At 38.6% G+C, this 16,756-nt stretch overlaps 1 protein-coding gene across 2 annotated transcripts in view; it reads right to left on the bottom strand.

Moving 5' to 3' along the window:
- SRFBP1 (serum response factor binding protein 1) overlaps nucleotides 1-16,756 on the bottom strand; it is an 80,977-nt gene that overhangs the window by 33,495 nt on the left and 30,726 nt on the right. The window contains exon 1 of one of the 2 annotated variants that reach the window (XM_082497687.1): nucleotides 14,215-14,306. The exons of the other annotated variant lie outside the window; for it this stretch is intronic. Within the exon in view, the coding sequence (XP_082353813.1) occupies nucleotides 14,215-14,217 (3 nt within the window). The 5' untranslated portion in view covers nucleotides 14,218-14,306. Of the gene's footprint in view, nucleotides 1-14,214; nucleotides 14,307-16,756 lie in introns of those variants that run through there. 2 annotated transcript variants of the gene reach the window in all.

Genomic DNA, 16,756 nt, shown 5'->3' with positions numbered 1-16,756 from the left:
GTTTTACTGTAAATACCTGTGTCATAAAGAACAGACAACGACAGGAAAGCAAAACCACAACAAAAAAGAAATTCCACAGATCTTTTTTTGTTCCATCAGTCTAGCCAACAAAGCTCTTCCTGGCAACCTGACTGGATGACTTGATTCTATATCATCACATACTGAAACCCGAGGTTTTATCCAGTAGAAATGAAGACATTTTCTCTCTAATTGCACACAAATTAGGTGAATTATAATTTAAATACGTTCCCCTGTATCATTAGGGTTCAAGATTATTATTATGTTCCACAGTAATTATAGTATTTTTCACTTATCAAATATCTAGATCCTGTATTACAAAGAGGAAGGAAAGAATAAAAAGAAAGGGTTCTACAGTTGCTAATTTTCCTAAAGTATACACTAAAGAAAATTTCATGTATGTTTTTAATGACTTTGCATATTTTGATTGCTTTACATTTTCAAAAGCTTCCTATAATTTAATGTTGTTTTAACTTGTCTTTTATTTTAATATATGACTTCTCAAAATAAAAAAAAAAATCTTCCTTGAAATCATTAATTTTCAGCCTTGTTGGATTAATAACAACTTGGGCAGGAATACTACCAAGCAGATTAAGGAAAAATAGTAAAACTTAATTCTAATTTTCAAATAACAAAATCAAGTAAGTCACTAGAGGAAATTACCAAAACAGAACTTCCCCCAAAAATTGAAAGCTGTACAACCACCTCACTTTAGATGAATAAATGGCATTTGATTTTGATGGGAATTAACTATTACTAACCTGTTAAAAAAAGAGAGCTTCAAAATTACAGTTAATCATTGGGAATGCAAGAATGTATTTCAAATGGAACTTGTCTAGCAATTGTTCTTTTGTAAACTACACTGGTGTCAGGTTTTTGCTGGCACCAATTTTAAACATTACTAAATGTCTACAGTATTGCTGTCTCAGTTTAGATCCAAGTGAAATTCAATGTCAACCTGTGAGTTTTCATCTACTAAGTTTCATACTACAAAATTTTATAGTTTTCTGGTTTTATTGTTCTCTTGGAAAATTAAAGTTATTAAAATACTCATCAAACAAAACTACACAATAGTCCTATAAATATAGTTTTGTCCAAATGATTACCTTCTAGCTAAATACCCTTACTCTGCTATGCTGTGCAATCTTTCTTAAAAGCAGAGCATGGAGCTAAGGCAAAGACTACTTATTCATGCAGTTTTATAACAAAACAAAACGAAAAAACAACTCCCCAAAGAAGAGTTAACATGGCTAGTTTGTTTAAGCTGTTGTAAAATACCCAAACTTTATTTGGCAAGTATAGGCTGCTCTTTTCTGCCACGTTTATAAACTAATTTAATATTTCAAGAGGTATGCAAGTCAAATGCCAGCAATTACATCAGTCTACAGAGATGAACACTGTGAACTTGGCACTTTATTTAGTCAATTAGATTAAATGAATTGTTTAATTTTGGAGGTTCCCATCTGATTCAGTAGCCATATTCAGGGAGCAACAGTCACTGTTTTCACCATAGGATACAAAAAGAAGTTAGCAAGTCTGTAATCTTGTGACAATTTCAGAAGTAGAAAGTATTATGAAAGTAAACTACAATTACAAGCATTCAAAAGAAAAGTTACAAAAAGGAAAAAACAAGCTCACTGGATTATTCAGTACAGCAAGCATGATGATGCCAAAATTATTGTTATTTGAATATTCTTTTTTCTTCAAACATCTTTTAGTTCTGAATGTCAGTGTTCACTTGGACTGGTACAATCTGTAATTTCACTCTGTACTGGCAATTTGTTCCATGCTGCTTTTCTAATATTAAAATAACAACCACATGCAATTTCAGGGTTAACATATTTCCAAGCAGTCCTGTGTTGGCTGGAACTATCTTTGGTTTTGAATTACTATCCCCGGTATTCACAATCATTGCCAGTATCGCTGGTTGCCAGATGAACTGTTTTTCTAAAAATTAAAGAAAAACAGACTTTCCTGCCAGAAGGGGACGCTATTCACAACTAGCAGAAAGCCACCTCTTTCCCAGTTTAGCCTCCTTTCTCTTTCTCCCAGGCAGGAGCTTCAGCCAGCAAGACTGCCACCAAAGCGGCCAGGAAAAGGATGTGCTATATTCTCACAACATTCCCAGTGAAGACAGTGACTGACAAATGGGTACAACCCAGCTAATAATCCCCACCCGCTACATTCTGGTTTGAAACAGATATGGAAACAGAAATGAATAATGAAGACAGAAGAACCTGGAGAAGTGTAGAAAGAGGTAGAAGAGCATTAATATAGAGAGTCATATACACAGCCCCCCCCCCCGCCCCCCCCCCCCGAGGGCATAAAAGAGAGTTCAAAGATTAGACACAATGGAGAAAGAAAAAAATTTCCTGTTTCCATTCCCTTGCCCAGTGTGTACTATATCCAGGAAAAGTAGTCCTCCTCCAATCTTTTCTTAAAGCACCATGGGGAAGAAAATAAATTACTTTTTGTCCTTTCCTAGAGATCTTGAAATGTGAGCAAGACAAACCTGTTATCTTATTTCCCCAAGGTAAGGAGTAAAGGTGGAAAGCAGAGATCTGGCAACAAAATATGAAAAATATGACTTTATTCAGTACCTGCAGATTTCCAAATTGGCTGCTAAAAGCTCCTGAGCAAAATACTGGTATACAAAGTGCAAAAGAGCTATCTAGGACAAATATATGAATTGTGTAAACCTCCATCATCAGTAGCTTGTATCCTGGGGAATCCTATTCCATTTTTTTTATACCTTCTGTAAATGCTATGCCATATCTGATCATCTTTTACACTTTTCTTTATACTTTTACTAGTTTTTGATTACTTTTTTTTAAATACACCAAGAAGCCTTATGCAGTATACGGTAAAACAATTGATTTAAATAGGAACAGACTGTCTTCTTTCTGAAGACATGGAATAGCAATATAGCATTTTCACAGCTGTATCTATGGTAACTCCAATATCCACCTCCTCACAAGTAATACCCAATTTCAATCCAGTGAAAATGAAAAATCATTGGAAATGTAATTCTCACCACCACCACCACATACTTTACTTTGCATTTATCACTATTGAATTTCTTTAGTCACTTTATTGCCTGTTTACTCATTTTTGTAATATTATTCTGCAGTGTTTTAGTGTTAGTATTTTCACTATCCTGAAACTTTGGAGCATCACGCTCTGTCATTCATTCTCTTTTTCTGAATCATTTCCAGCACTGATCTCCACAGAACTCCACTGTTAGCTTTCCAACAGTACAAAAGCTAACAATCTATTTCTCTCTTCCACTTATTATGTTTAACTCTGTGACTAAAAGAAGAAAACTCATAACCATGAACAGCTTTTTCCCTAAAAAACAAAACAAAACAAAACCACAAAAATCACCAGAGGCTTTGGTGAAAGCTGGACAATGTTTTTTTGAAATTTAAAACAATATACAAACTCAATCAGCAATATCCACTGTATGTATTTATTCCTTCGAAGAACTCAAACTGATCTGAAAAGCATGACTTTCATCTCCTAAAGGTACAATTATTCTGCTTCATCCTATTCATCCATGTGTTCACTAAATCCATTCTTTAACAAAAGTGTCAATGAGTCTGTCCAGCTCTGAAGTCATATTTACATTAGTATTACATTCTCAGAACAGACTTTATATATTTTTTTTGTAAGCAGGAGGCAACCATGAAGGAAATAAGATTTTACATACAAAAGCATCAATTGGAATAAGGAGTCACAGCAGCTGCAGTCACTATTCTGAATTAATTAGTTTCCAAGTGACTATGAAGATATTTAGAGTAGGTCGCCAATGTCTTTTTTAATCCACCCCTACCCCCTCCAGTTAGAAGAAACAAGAATAAAACCTTTACTACTATATTCAAGAATAATTTCTTTTATAACTGTGAAGAACAAAAGACCTGATTTCTATGGAAAATTTCTTCAGAAGAAAGAGTCCCACAAAGAACAGTCGATTGAGACAGTTTAATATTGAGCTACCATACTAAGTATATTCATCATTTACTGGTGATATTCTTCTTAGCTTCTCCAGAACAAATTAAGTAAGAAAACCAGCTAGGATACAGCAAGACATTAACTAGAACTGCCTCAGAGATCCCACAAAGGCCATCTTATTTGGCAACTTTAAGTACATCTCACCATGGGATGGCCAAAATGTAAAGAAAAGGTATGCAGTGCTTAAAGAAACATTTTTTTCTGTCTCAAGTTCAGATGAATTACGGAGAAGGTTAATGAAGAGGCACAAGTTGGTGCACTAAAGTCAAATACATGTCTGGACAATGAAAGTAGTAAACATCAACAACAACAACAACAAAAGTATCTATTTAGAATATGCATAAATATTTTCAAAATGAGCACAGAAACATGCTGACACTTCTGTTGTTGTTTTGAAGAATAATAATAACAATAAGTGTTTTGGTTTTCTGTCACTGCTCAATTTTCAAATAAATTAAGGCATATGGGTTGCATTAATTTGTTTTTTTTTTACTACTGCAAAGGTTGCCTCTTTATTAAAATAAACAATGAAAATACTTATACAGAATTCAGAAAGGAGATGGAATCTCATCTGTAAGCCATATTTTTTAAAAAGTGAAAATAGCTTATTTTGCATCCTTACAAAAAAATAAGATAGTAAAATTCTTACGCAAGATAAGAGGAAAAAGATTCATCTGCAAGCCACATTTTTAAGATAATTGACAATCTTTACTTAGAGCCTACTTTAATACTTTCCTTAAGTTGTCTCAAATCCAACAAAAAGCCGCCTTTGTGATCTGTTTTCACTTTGTAACTAAGAATCTAGTGCACAAAAAAAAGCACATGATAACTACTTCAATTTAAGTATCTTGTCAACGATAAAGTCTTGAAAATGAAGCTGGTGATATTTTTACTGACTTTTATATTTAAGAAATGCAGCCCATCTTTTTTATACACAATCCAAAGCAGTATTTGGTATAAAAAAAAAATCATTACTTCTCTTATCATAATGAAATAAAACAGTAGGAATGGCTGTCAGTTGTTTTCTCATTCCAAATTAAAACTGTACAGTGCAAGATTCCACCCTACCCCCATTTTTCTCACAGTTTTCCTTACAATTCTAAGTATTCTTTTATGCTTGCTATCTAGAAAAAAATGTGTCATATTCTACAGCTTTCTCATGCTGAGATTGTTAAGCTTGCTCAGTTAAGATATTTTAACCCTGCAAGAGAAGCAAACAGGAGATTCCCTTGGGAAGAGTTATGTTAAATATGGAGTTTCTCATTTTAGCATAAACATTAATGGAAGCAATGTATCAGTGAAAATCATATGACATGCTATGACGATTAAGAACAGAACAGAACTCAGCCAGTGAGCCTGGCTTCTCAGTACTTTAAGAATTGTGCCAGAAAAAGGTGGTAGGTATGAACATTCAAGGAAAGTGGGTACACTGAGGAGACACAGTCTCCCGACAAGGCATTCCTCCCTCATCGTTATGAATCAAGAATATCAAAAGTCAAGCCTCAGATCTCATAAACATAGAGAAAAGCATCTAAATGGACAGTAATTCAGCTCATCACTTCTGTATACTTTTACTCCACCTTAGCTATAAAGATCAAAACATTTGTGTTTTGATAAAAAAAAGTTGCCACCATTTGCTTCCAAGTATAAGCACATGTACATGTTGATAGACAGGTGTAAGTGAAATTTCCATGAAGTAAATTCCATTCAGAAGCAACATACTTTCTGTCTTGCCTGAAGAGCAATTACGTAGACCAGCATTTGCTCCAGGAATAATTTGTATTTGTTCAGATTCTCTTACTTCTCTCTGAAAGTGTAATATTGTCTTTGGTCATTATTTCAATGTTAATTTAATTTTTTTTTATTTCAGAAACAGAAGGAGAGAAGTTTTTTTAAAGTACGAATTTGTTCAGTATCAAAAAGTCATACTTCTGAAACAAAATGCTGATGAATTACTGACAAATTATCTCCTACAAGGATATCACATATGAGGAATTCCATGGAACTGCATGATTAGAAAAAAGTTAAAGGTATCATTGAACACATCTAACCACCTATCACGATAGTCTCGATAGAAGAGCTGGAGAGAGCGCATATTGTAAAAGCAAATGCAGCAAAATTTTGACCTTGAAGTTACAGCACCCAACCATTTTTCCTGCTAACCCAATGCCAAGAGTACTCACATGGAACAGATGATAAAACACTATGACACAACCAATGTAATACAGAAATAGATGATGCTTTCTTCCCCACCTCCATAAGAGAGAGATTGTCATACAAATATCTTTGCCATTTTTTCATGGAAAATGGACTAAGGGACGCTTGTTTACATCTTCTCTGAAACAAGTCTATTTGCTGGTAGTACCAGTTCAATAACAGAACCTGGCACAGAAGAGAACATCTGTAAGTTTATCAATTAAAGCACTATTAAATTCTACTGTGCAGTAGTGCTCCACATAGTATACTCTCAAGCACTTGATCTAGCTGCCTACATTCAATACTGTTTATGATGCTCCTCCACACACTCTTTGGAAGGTAAATCTACAGTATAGCACAGTTATGCACGTATATGAAAACCTAGGCATGCAACTCTATTTATTTACTCCCAAAGCTATGTCTTAAAGGGGAAAAATAACTGACTGAACGAGATGGTTTTCACTCCTAACTAAAGCTGTACATCTACAGTTTTACTGTTCCTAACTTTAAAATCCCTCCTACTCACGATTGTGTAAACACAGACTCATTTAGGCTGGAAGAGACCTCCAGATCTAGTGCAATCTTCTGCCCAAAGCAGCTCTACATGGAGAAGGCTGTTCAGGGCCCTTGAGTTTTGAATATCTCCATGGACTGAGATCCCACACCCTTTCTTTGCTATCCATTTCAGCACTTTATCACTCCAACAGTGAAGTCCCCCCTCCTCCCCACACAGCAACTCAGAGTTCTCCAGGATGCAACTTATGCCTGCCAAGCTTCCACTGGACACCTCTGAAGAAAGAACAGCTTCATCTTTCTAGGCCATCTAGGTAGCTACAGACAGTAAAAAGGTTTGCCCCTAGCCTTTTTTCATTAAAGGATGAACAAACACAGTTCTCTTACCTTGTACATCTTATACTCCAGCCCCTAACCGGCTTGGTGGCCCTCTGCTGGACTTGTTCCAGTATGTCCATGTCTTTTGTGTACTGGGAAGCCCAGAACTGGACACTGCACTCCAGCCGCAGTCCCACCACAACCAAATAGAGGGGAAGGACCACTGCTAGCTACACTAATGTAGCCCACAATGCAGTAAGGGTTCCTTTCCACAGGGGCACTTTTTTGTCTTACGTTTCAACAAAGCTGTTTTCTAGCCAACTAGCCCACAGCCTAAACTGTTGCATGGAGCTATTCCATCTCAGATACAAGACTATGCATTTGCTTTTCTAGAATTACACGTGGTTTCTCTCAGCTAATTTTTCTATCCTGTACAAATCCCTCTGCCCTCAAGCATATCATCCATGTCCCCAAATTTGGTACCATTCAAAAACCTACAGAGAATGCACCCCATGTCATCATTTATGGTATTATTAACACACTAAACAGTACAGACACCTACAGGACACCACTTGTAACCAGCAACCAGTTGGCTCTTCTACATTGATTTGAACCAGGCAGACCTGAAAGTTTTTCACCCACTATTATTGCCAAGTTGTCCACTTCATATCTCTCCACAGAATCACAGAATTCTACAGCTTGGAAGGGAACCTCTGGAGTACTACTCCAGCTAGAGGCTGGATCTCTAGTCCAACCCCTCTGCTCAAGCAAGTCAACTAGAAAAAATTCCTCAGGGTTATGTACAGACAGAGTATTGCCAAGGATGTAGACTTCACAAACTCTCTGGGCACCCTGTTTGAGTGATTAATCACTCTTACAGTGAAAACGTTTCTTCTTAAGTTTATATGGAGTTTCTTCTATTCCCATTTGTGCCCACTGCCTCTTGTCCTATCAGTTGGCACCACTACTTTCATCAGGTATTTATACACATTGATAAGACCCCTCTGAGCCTTCTCAAGGCCGAACAGTCCTAGCTATCTCACCTGCTCCTTAATGCTCTAGTCCCATAGTCATCCTCATGACCCTTCATTTGACTTGATGCAGGATGTCTGTATCTTCCATGCACTAGGGAGCCCAGAACTGAACTGAGCACTTCAGATGTAGAATCACAGAATCATAAAATTGTCTAAGTTGGAAGGGACCTCGAAGATCATCAAGTCCAACCATAAACCTAGCACTGCCAAGTCCACCACTAAACCATATTCCTAAGCACCACGTCTACCCATCTTTTAAATACCTCCAGGGATTGTGACTCTACAACTTCCAGGGCAGCCTGTTCGAATGCTTAAAAACCCTTTCTGTGAAGAACTTATTAATAACCAATTTAAACCTACCCTGGCGTAACTTGAGGCCGTTTCCTCTTATCCTATTGTGGTCTCACCAGTGCCAAGTACAGAGGAACAATCACTTCCCTAGTCATGCTGGCCACACTGTTTCTGATACAAAGATGAAGAGCCCCTTCCAGATGACTTCATGCACCCCAACCCCTCCACAAAGCTTAACTTCCCCATGTTACGCAGCTCCTTCCAAGCAAAGGCTGTGCACGCATGCCCCGCTCTGCGGGCCAAAGCACTATACCAGTCTGCCCTCTCAGGGGGCTGGGTACCAGCATGGCCCAGCCTTGGTTAGTGTCCGATTTTCCCCGTACTCCCCACCAGCACCTACAGCATTGGTGCTTTGCCATCAGCACCCTGCCTACCTCCTCCTACCCTTGCCTCTCACCACCTCCCAGGACACCACAGACTCCACTTGGCCCAGGTCTGGGGGCTTGGCCCAGGTCTGGGGGCTTGGCCCAGCCCCTCAGATGGGACAAAGGAAGCCCCACCACCACCTTGGCTGTGTGTAAAGACCTCCTCACACCTCCACCCACACCACCCAAGGAGGTGGAGGGTGTGTCCCCTGGTCTACAGGCCAGCACCAGAGGCACTGATGCCACAGACCGCAACACTGGTGGGACAAAAAAGAGGTGGGAGGATAGCCCTACACCCGTTAGCACCCATCCAACCAATTTCCACATCATGTGCAGGGAAGTTTTAGGAGGAGGACAATGAAATCCTGGGCAAGAGAGGAAGGGGAAAACCCCAAAAGGGAAAGGGGCAGAGGCAAAAGGGTGTGTAGCTGCACACACTGCCCCCTGCCAGCGCTGGCCTAAGCCCCCCTGCCCCAGCCCCACCTTCCCTACCACCAGCTTCCCCCCCACCCCAGCTTTCCCCCATGGCTGTGCACATCCTCCCCAGGGCACAGGTGAGGCCTTCTTCAGACAACTAAAGAAGCCCAATGTTCACAGCCTCTTGCAGCCTTGAATCACCCCACTATCTGCTGCAGTGATATAAACCACAGGTGTCAAGCAATCAGGAGATTTCTGGAGAGCACTGATGATAATTCTCTATGAGAGGTGATTGAGGAGTCAATGATAGGAGATGCTCTGCTGGACCTGATGTATACAAACAAGGAAGAACTGGCGAGCAAGATGAAGGTCAGGGGCAACATTGCTAGCAGTGACCCCGAGACGTGGTCAGGGCAGTGACAGTGGAATTCAGGATCCTGAGAGAAGGAAATAAAAAACCAAAGCAAGATCACAATGCTGGACTTAAAGAGAGCAAAGTTTGTCCTTCTCAGGCAGCGGCTTGGAAGAATCCCATGACTCCTCCTTGAGGGGAGTCCAGGAGAGGTTGATATTTCCGGTATCACCACCTCCATCCTCAAGGATGAACCATTCCAACACAAAGGAAGTCAAGCAAAGGCAGGACAAGGCCTGCAGGATGAACAAAGAGATCACGAGCAATTCAAATGAGAAGGGGAGGCACACAAGGTGGAAACAGGCTGATGGCCTGGGAGTAACATAGAGATCCTGTCCAGGTGTGCATCTGTAGTTGAATATGGCGAGGGGCATGAAGGGCAACATAAAGGACTTCTGCAAGAATACCAGCAGCCAAAGGAAGACTAGGGAAAACGTGAGCCCACTGCTGAGTGGACAGAAGATTTCTGACCAAGGACATTAAAGAGGCCAATCATTCTTCATTGCAGTCTTTACTGGTAAGAGCAACTGGAGTAACGTAGACCCTTAGGCTCTTAACTGGCTCGTTATCAATCTTGAGGCAGAGTTCCATGAATTCCTGCTGCTCTCTCACATAAAGGGCAATTTTCCCTTCCTTGTCTTCCTCGCCCTAATTTGACTACAAGGAGATCACAGGCTTTGTTAAAGTCAGGGTATACAACATCTGCTGCTTGCTTCTTGTCCACACAGTCGTCTCATCGCAAAAGGTAATCAGGTCAGTCACACACAATTCACCCTTGGTAAATCCATTCTGGCTATTCCCAGTCATCTTCCTATCCTTCCTGTTCCTGGAACTAGCTTCCAGAAAGACTTGCTCCATAACCTTCCCAGAGATTAAGCTGAGACTGACCAGCCTGTCTTTGCTCAGATCCTCCTTCTTGGAGTTAAGCATGATGTTTGCCTTTTTCCAAATACCAGTAACCTTTTCCAATTATTGTGACCTTTCAAAAATGATGAAAGCAGCCTCATCATGACATCAGTCAAGTCCCTCTGCGCTGCAAGTACAAGGTACTTGGTTCCATAGACTTGTATATGTCCAATGGACTTATTCATTAACAGCATCATTTTCTGCTGCTTCACTCCCACAGACTCTGTTTGTAGGCTCTGGAAACTGAGAAGCCGAAGGGCAGAACTGACCAGTAAAAAAGAAGAAAAAAGAAATACTGAATACCTCACCCTTTTCCACCTCTTCTCACTGAGGTGCGGACCCTTATTTTCTTTTAGCTTTACTTTTGCTCCCAGCGTACTTCTAGAAGCTATTCCTGCAGACCTTCACATTCCTCGCTAACTGAAAATTTATCTGAGTTTTGTATTTTCTAACGCTATCTGTGTGCGTTCAGACAGTGTTTTTACATTCCTCCCAAGCAGTAGTCTGTTCTTGCTTCCACCTTTGGTGGACTTCCTTTTTGTGTCTGGGCTCAGGAACACATTGTTTATCCACACCGCCTTCTTCTGCGTTATGTTGGGTGTTCTTTACATTGCGTTTCCTACTTGGAAGGGCTTTCTACTTCAGCCCTGACAGAATTTGAGATATCCAATAAATGAATATTCAGAGTTTGTGTAACAAAAATAATCTGCCTTACTGGGGCATACATCATCTAGAAGAGCCACATAATGCCACTGACAAAGTAGAATGTGCTGTTGAGAAAACAATCAGTAAAATTCAGTGTTTCCTAAAAGTGCCTGACTTCTTTCTTGCACGTTACGTCTGAGTAATGCACACCTCAAAATCCACCATTCAAAGCAACCAAATTTCCTCCATTACTGCAGAGAAGCGCATCATGGATGCATAACAAGTCAGACACTTGCCAAAGCAAGGACCTGCACTGTTCCATTGAAGGAGGGCTGAATGACTTTGAGTTCTACCCCTTCTTCTTTCCCTGAAATGGTCTATAAGTGGCATCTGGGCCATACCACTGTGAAAGCTGGACCACTCCTGCTTCTGCCTTTTGTTGAGAAGCATCAACGACCCTTCCTAAGCTGATTACACTAGAGTTTAAGAGTGTCCCATTACTCTTTCAAAAACCTTTGAAGGTTAAAGATTCTATAACATTAATATGAAAGTCTGCTATCTAATATGAAAGAAAATATGCAAGACTGTTTTTGGAAATATACACTAGGAGAAAGGAAAAGCAAAACTGCAAACAATGTGCTAGTCTTCACTCTTAACACAATTGTACAGCAAGATGTTAAATGAAACCAAGGCTACAGAAGATGAAAGCATTAACCAAAAAAGAAACCACTACCATTAGAAGAAAATGATAAAGCTTTTCGAAAAAGCCTGGTATTTCAAGATACAAAAACTCCATGCAAAAAGACCATACCAAAAGAAAGGTGTATCAGGCTCCTTAGGCTGACCTACTCTAAAATCATCAGTTACCCAGTCCTGAGCAAGATCCGTTTCTCATCTGTATTGCTATTACTTTCATGAAATTGGACAATTCGTGTTCCAAAGCCAAAGACTCTGAAAACATGCTTCAGACTGAAGCTCTACCTTTACAAAACACTTTGGCTTTCAAAAGATTGACAGTAATACTGGACTTCATACTTAACTCTACTTCTGTACATATCTTGCTAAAATATAACGTTGAGAGAAAATAATTTACACTAAAGCATTATTTTTTTCCTGTATCTCTTATACTAAACTCATTAACCTGCAATAAATATTGTGTTTAAAGTGTATTAAACCAAAAACATTGTATTCACTCATCTGTTTCTCCAGTGATAATTTTCAGGATAGAGAACATAACTTTCCAAGCCATTTAACAATGGTTGTAACCAACTGCTGCTCATTCCCAACAACTGGAAGACATTTTCCCTTCAAGCACTACATATAGTCTTTCTTCCACACCTCATTAATGGGAATCCTCCAAACACGGTATTGTGATAGCAGCGCTTGCCATAATACCAAGGTTTTTGTTGTAAGATAAAGACAAAATCTACTCCTAAACACACAGCAAAGCAACCACATAAAGTTGTATTAAGACCTAATTTCAGCCAAGAAATTTTAACAATTCAAGATAAGCTACACGTTGGTAAGAAATCTCTAGACAATCAGTTATTATTGTGTAAAGAAACTTTAAAAAAAATTATAGCTTCCTAAATATGGTAAGAAGTACTCTACAATGGATAATTAATCCATTTTGACAGTATCATGCAGACTGACAAACAAGTAAAAAGATTCCTGTAAGTACACACAGCTTTATATTTTAAAAAAGTAGTATCATAGTAGATGGACTAGGAAGAATCATACTGTTTTTCTTCCTCCATCTTTCACGAATCATTAAATAAATATTTTATACAGTTTTGGCAAAACGAAATCTGAAGAACTCAAAAAACAGCAGACTATTCCAATAGCTTTGAGAACTCCTGCAAACAATTAACCCAGTTCCTGCATCCACGTAGCTGGAATTTTTAACCGCTCTCATCTCTCACAATGTTTACTTCTGATTGTTCTGCTTGAGACATTATTAATTGTATTTGCCAATTAAGTTATTTTTAATCTCCAGTTTTAACAATGAAAACATATAGAATCAAAATTTAAATGTCATTCCAACAATAACACAACAATATATGCTATTTGCAAATTCCAGTAACAAAGTTTCTCAATACAGCCCAGTACCGACACTCCCTAGGTTTTCATTATGTGCAGAACTGTGCCTGAGTGAGTATGTATAGGATATTAAAAAAAGTAGTCACAGACACAGTATTTAACCTGAAAAGTGAGCATCCAGTTACATCCCACTCCTAGGAAACAGCATATTTATAGAGAAATTATGTCAGCAGTGCTTTAGTCTACTTGAAGACAGGAAAAAAGTATCCTCAAGAGTTATCAAATAACAGCAAGCATTTTCTCCTTCCTATAGATCCACACTAGAAAGAGAAGTTGATTTTGTAACTGGGAGTTCACATTTGTCTCATTCAGAAGGACAGCAGCCATTATAAGTCCTGCTGAGCTACAGGATGCCAGCCTGTAACAACAGATGCACCATGAGGCAACTGATTCTTTAGGATTTTTTTGTTACTTTCTGGATGAAAGATAACAGTTGTTCCACAAAGTGGCAGCAGCCATACTGAAACACTGTGCTGACCAAGAAACAGATTCCCCAAGTAAATGAACTAGTACAAAATGTTTGTGGATTTACAGGCAGCTGAATGTAGAAATGTCATTCTTAAGAAGGCAAGGAATTGTCCTTTACTGGGACTTCAACCCCTCAGATTTTTTTTTTTGTGAGTAAGAGAAACTTAAGCCATTGCATTAAAAACTTCAGTAAGACAGACAACTATGTCAAGGTCCCCAGAAAATACCCCATGAAATGGAATCCTCTTCTCATGCCTTCTGAGGTCATGAGGATACATAACGTCCTTCACAAGAGACCTTATTCATGCCAGCTGTCTCCAGAAAGCTTTTTTTTTTTTTTATGGATACATGGTAGCGGAAAGGTGGTCTGGGTCTGTTCTTGATTGATGGAAGAAATATGCATATTTAGAAAGAGGTGTGCTGTCTTTGGCAACTGGGAAAAACAACAAAAAAATTATACCATTTTCCTTTTCTTTCAGAGATGTATTTTCTTTAATCTCCAGCAACCCTTTGAGTCTTTGTCCAACCAATAAAGAAGTTCTAGAAGTTGTAAGTAGTCATCTCAAGAAGTCTTTTAATCTGAAAATACACATGCTATCAGGCTCTGGTGTAACATCCACTTTCTATCTTCAAAACCCTTTGCCTGGTATAATTATTTTTGCTGGTTTTTGCCTTTTCAACTGAATTCTCTTTGCAGCTTGCTACACTCCTCAAGACTAAATATTCAGTAAGTGAGAAGGCAGACAATTTTTTCTTACATAAAACATGGACTATTTCTGCATGTTATATGGAAAATGACCAATTCCTATATCCTGCACACAGTCAGTCCTGAAAGGATTGACAGCTCCTCTGACAAGTGTTTGGGATCCACACACTCAAACTGCTAGAATACTCTGGGTGATACAAGCCTGCTCTAAGTTCCAACTTCGTAGACTGCCTACCAATTTACCTTATTAACCATTTCTATTCTGTCCATTCTTTCCTAAAATTTCTAAAACACCCATTCAGGTTACACAAAGAGTTCTCTACGAATCCTGTGATCAATAACTTCAGACAAAAGGTTGCTGGGAGTGACATTATGCCAATATAAAATCTCCCACTATCACAAATAACATCAATGATTCCTGTGAAAGCTGTCTTGTTACTATTCCATGCTGAATGAGGACTATTTCTATGCCAACTCTAAAAAGCTCTTAGTCTAGAAATCAACAGTGGTGCAAAAATATGTAAACAACTAGTGCCTTTTCGGCTGTGATTCATAAGAAACAGGAATTTTCCTTTCGTCTAAGGAACAAATACACTGTAGGCTAGTAAGTGTCTGTTTGTTCATTTTTTAAAGACAAAAAAACCCAAGAAAACGAACCTTTTTGCTACGAAAATAGTATTAATAGAAGGGTAAATATTTTTTTTAACAATAGGCTGCTTACAGCACAATTTCAGATAACCCAGCGCATTTAGCAGTTATTTGTCTAAAAGTGGAAGAGCTTTTCCCCTTTCTCAGCTGCTCACTTTGAAGACTCCTCCCTTTCTATAAGCTATTTCAAAGCAAAATCTGTTTGCCTCCATCTCTCTAGATTACAAATCTACCCTCCCTTGACAATCACTCTTAAAGTTAACATTTACAATTCCTGCACTCATTAACACCAACTGAAGAAACAGCTTGAAGATACTTGGCCAATACAGCTCTGAGTGCAGACAGCCTTTAAGATGTCTGCATGAGCCATTCCTGGAAGAAAAAGCACAATGTGGACAAAGCGAACACTTCTGGGAGATGTGTGCAGAATGGATCTCATTGTGAAAGCCTCTCAGGAGTGGTCACAGAAGCCCCATAAAACATGGATTTGTGAGCTTAGTGCTGCACCACACCTGATCACTTGATAGATACTCTTAGAAATTCAGGAACTTTTCCAGAGTCCTCGTCATGCTCCAATAGACAAATAAATGTGTCATAAAAAAAAAATAAAATCACAAGACCAAATTTAAAATGGCCAGCAAGACAGAAAAGCAGAATAACTCAATATGACTCTCATGTTGCTTGACCAGTGCTTTACCCTTTAATATAGTGCTGCCCATTTTCTTTTACCCTTTACTGTTTGTGAGGACTCTTGTTTTTTAAGTACCATCCTAAAAACACCTACAATTCCACCTAATGAATCTGGCACAACATGTATCTAAATGTGTCAATGTAGCCTTTCCAGTTACCAGCTTTTTTGAAGACTAAGATCTGTGCAAGGATCAGGAAAGAAAAAAACAGAGAGAAAGGTTAAAAAAAAAACAACCCCAAACAATATACACAACCTTAAGGGTGATTTAATCATTACAGTCATCGAGGAAAAACAAACAAAACAGCCATTTTATGTGAAAACAGTTTTCTTGGCCTATACAGGACTCTTCTGCTCAAGCCTTATGACCGGAGTTTGTGCCTCATTTCAACACATACAATTTTAAGCAGTATCGATTAAAACTGAGATACGACTAGTAAAAAACATTAGAAAATTATAAAATTTCTGAAGCATTTGCTGATATGTCATAATGCACAACATACAAAAACTGTATCAATTGACAGCAAGGCTGAAGACAAAAAAAGGTTTGACTCATGCCTTACCAGTCCCTTGCAGCTAAAATTTCAAACTACTACAGACATTTCAACTTGAAAGTAAAATACAAGTAGCATCATACTTAAAGCTAAGAGAACTGGCAACAAGGATACTGTATTGTCCGGCACACAAAATGCTTCCCATACTCCTGAGCTGCATGAGAACGTTAATTTCTGTGCTTCAAATGGTACAGTAAAAATTTCAAGGACCAGGCATTTCTAAACAAATTCATGTTTAGCCTGGAAAGCTTAAGGCTCAAATTGTGTTGACCGATGATGTCAAAAACCTTGACAGATGCAGCAAACAAACATGGAAATATGTAAATATTCATAATTTTCCAGCTGTGCTACAGTAACGACCAAGCTGACTCCGGAAATAATTCAGTTAAGTTTCAGTAAAGCAGTC

Source organism: Vanellus vanellus (genome assembly GCF_965231255.1).
Source record: "Vanellus vanellus genome assembly, chromosome: Z".
Taxonomy (NCBI): Eukaryota; Metazoa; Chordata; class Aves; order Charadriiformes; family Charadriidae; genus Vanellus; species Vanellus vanellus.
The sequence above is the reverse complement of the archived record's forward strand: the minus strand, read 5'-3'. Positions and strand labels throughout refer to the sequence as shown.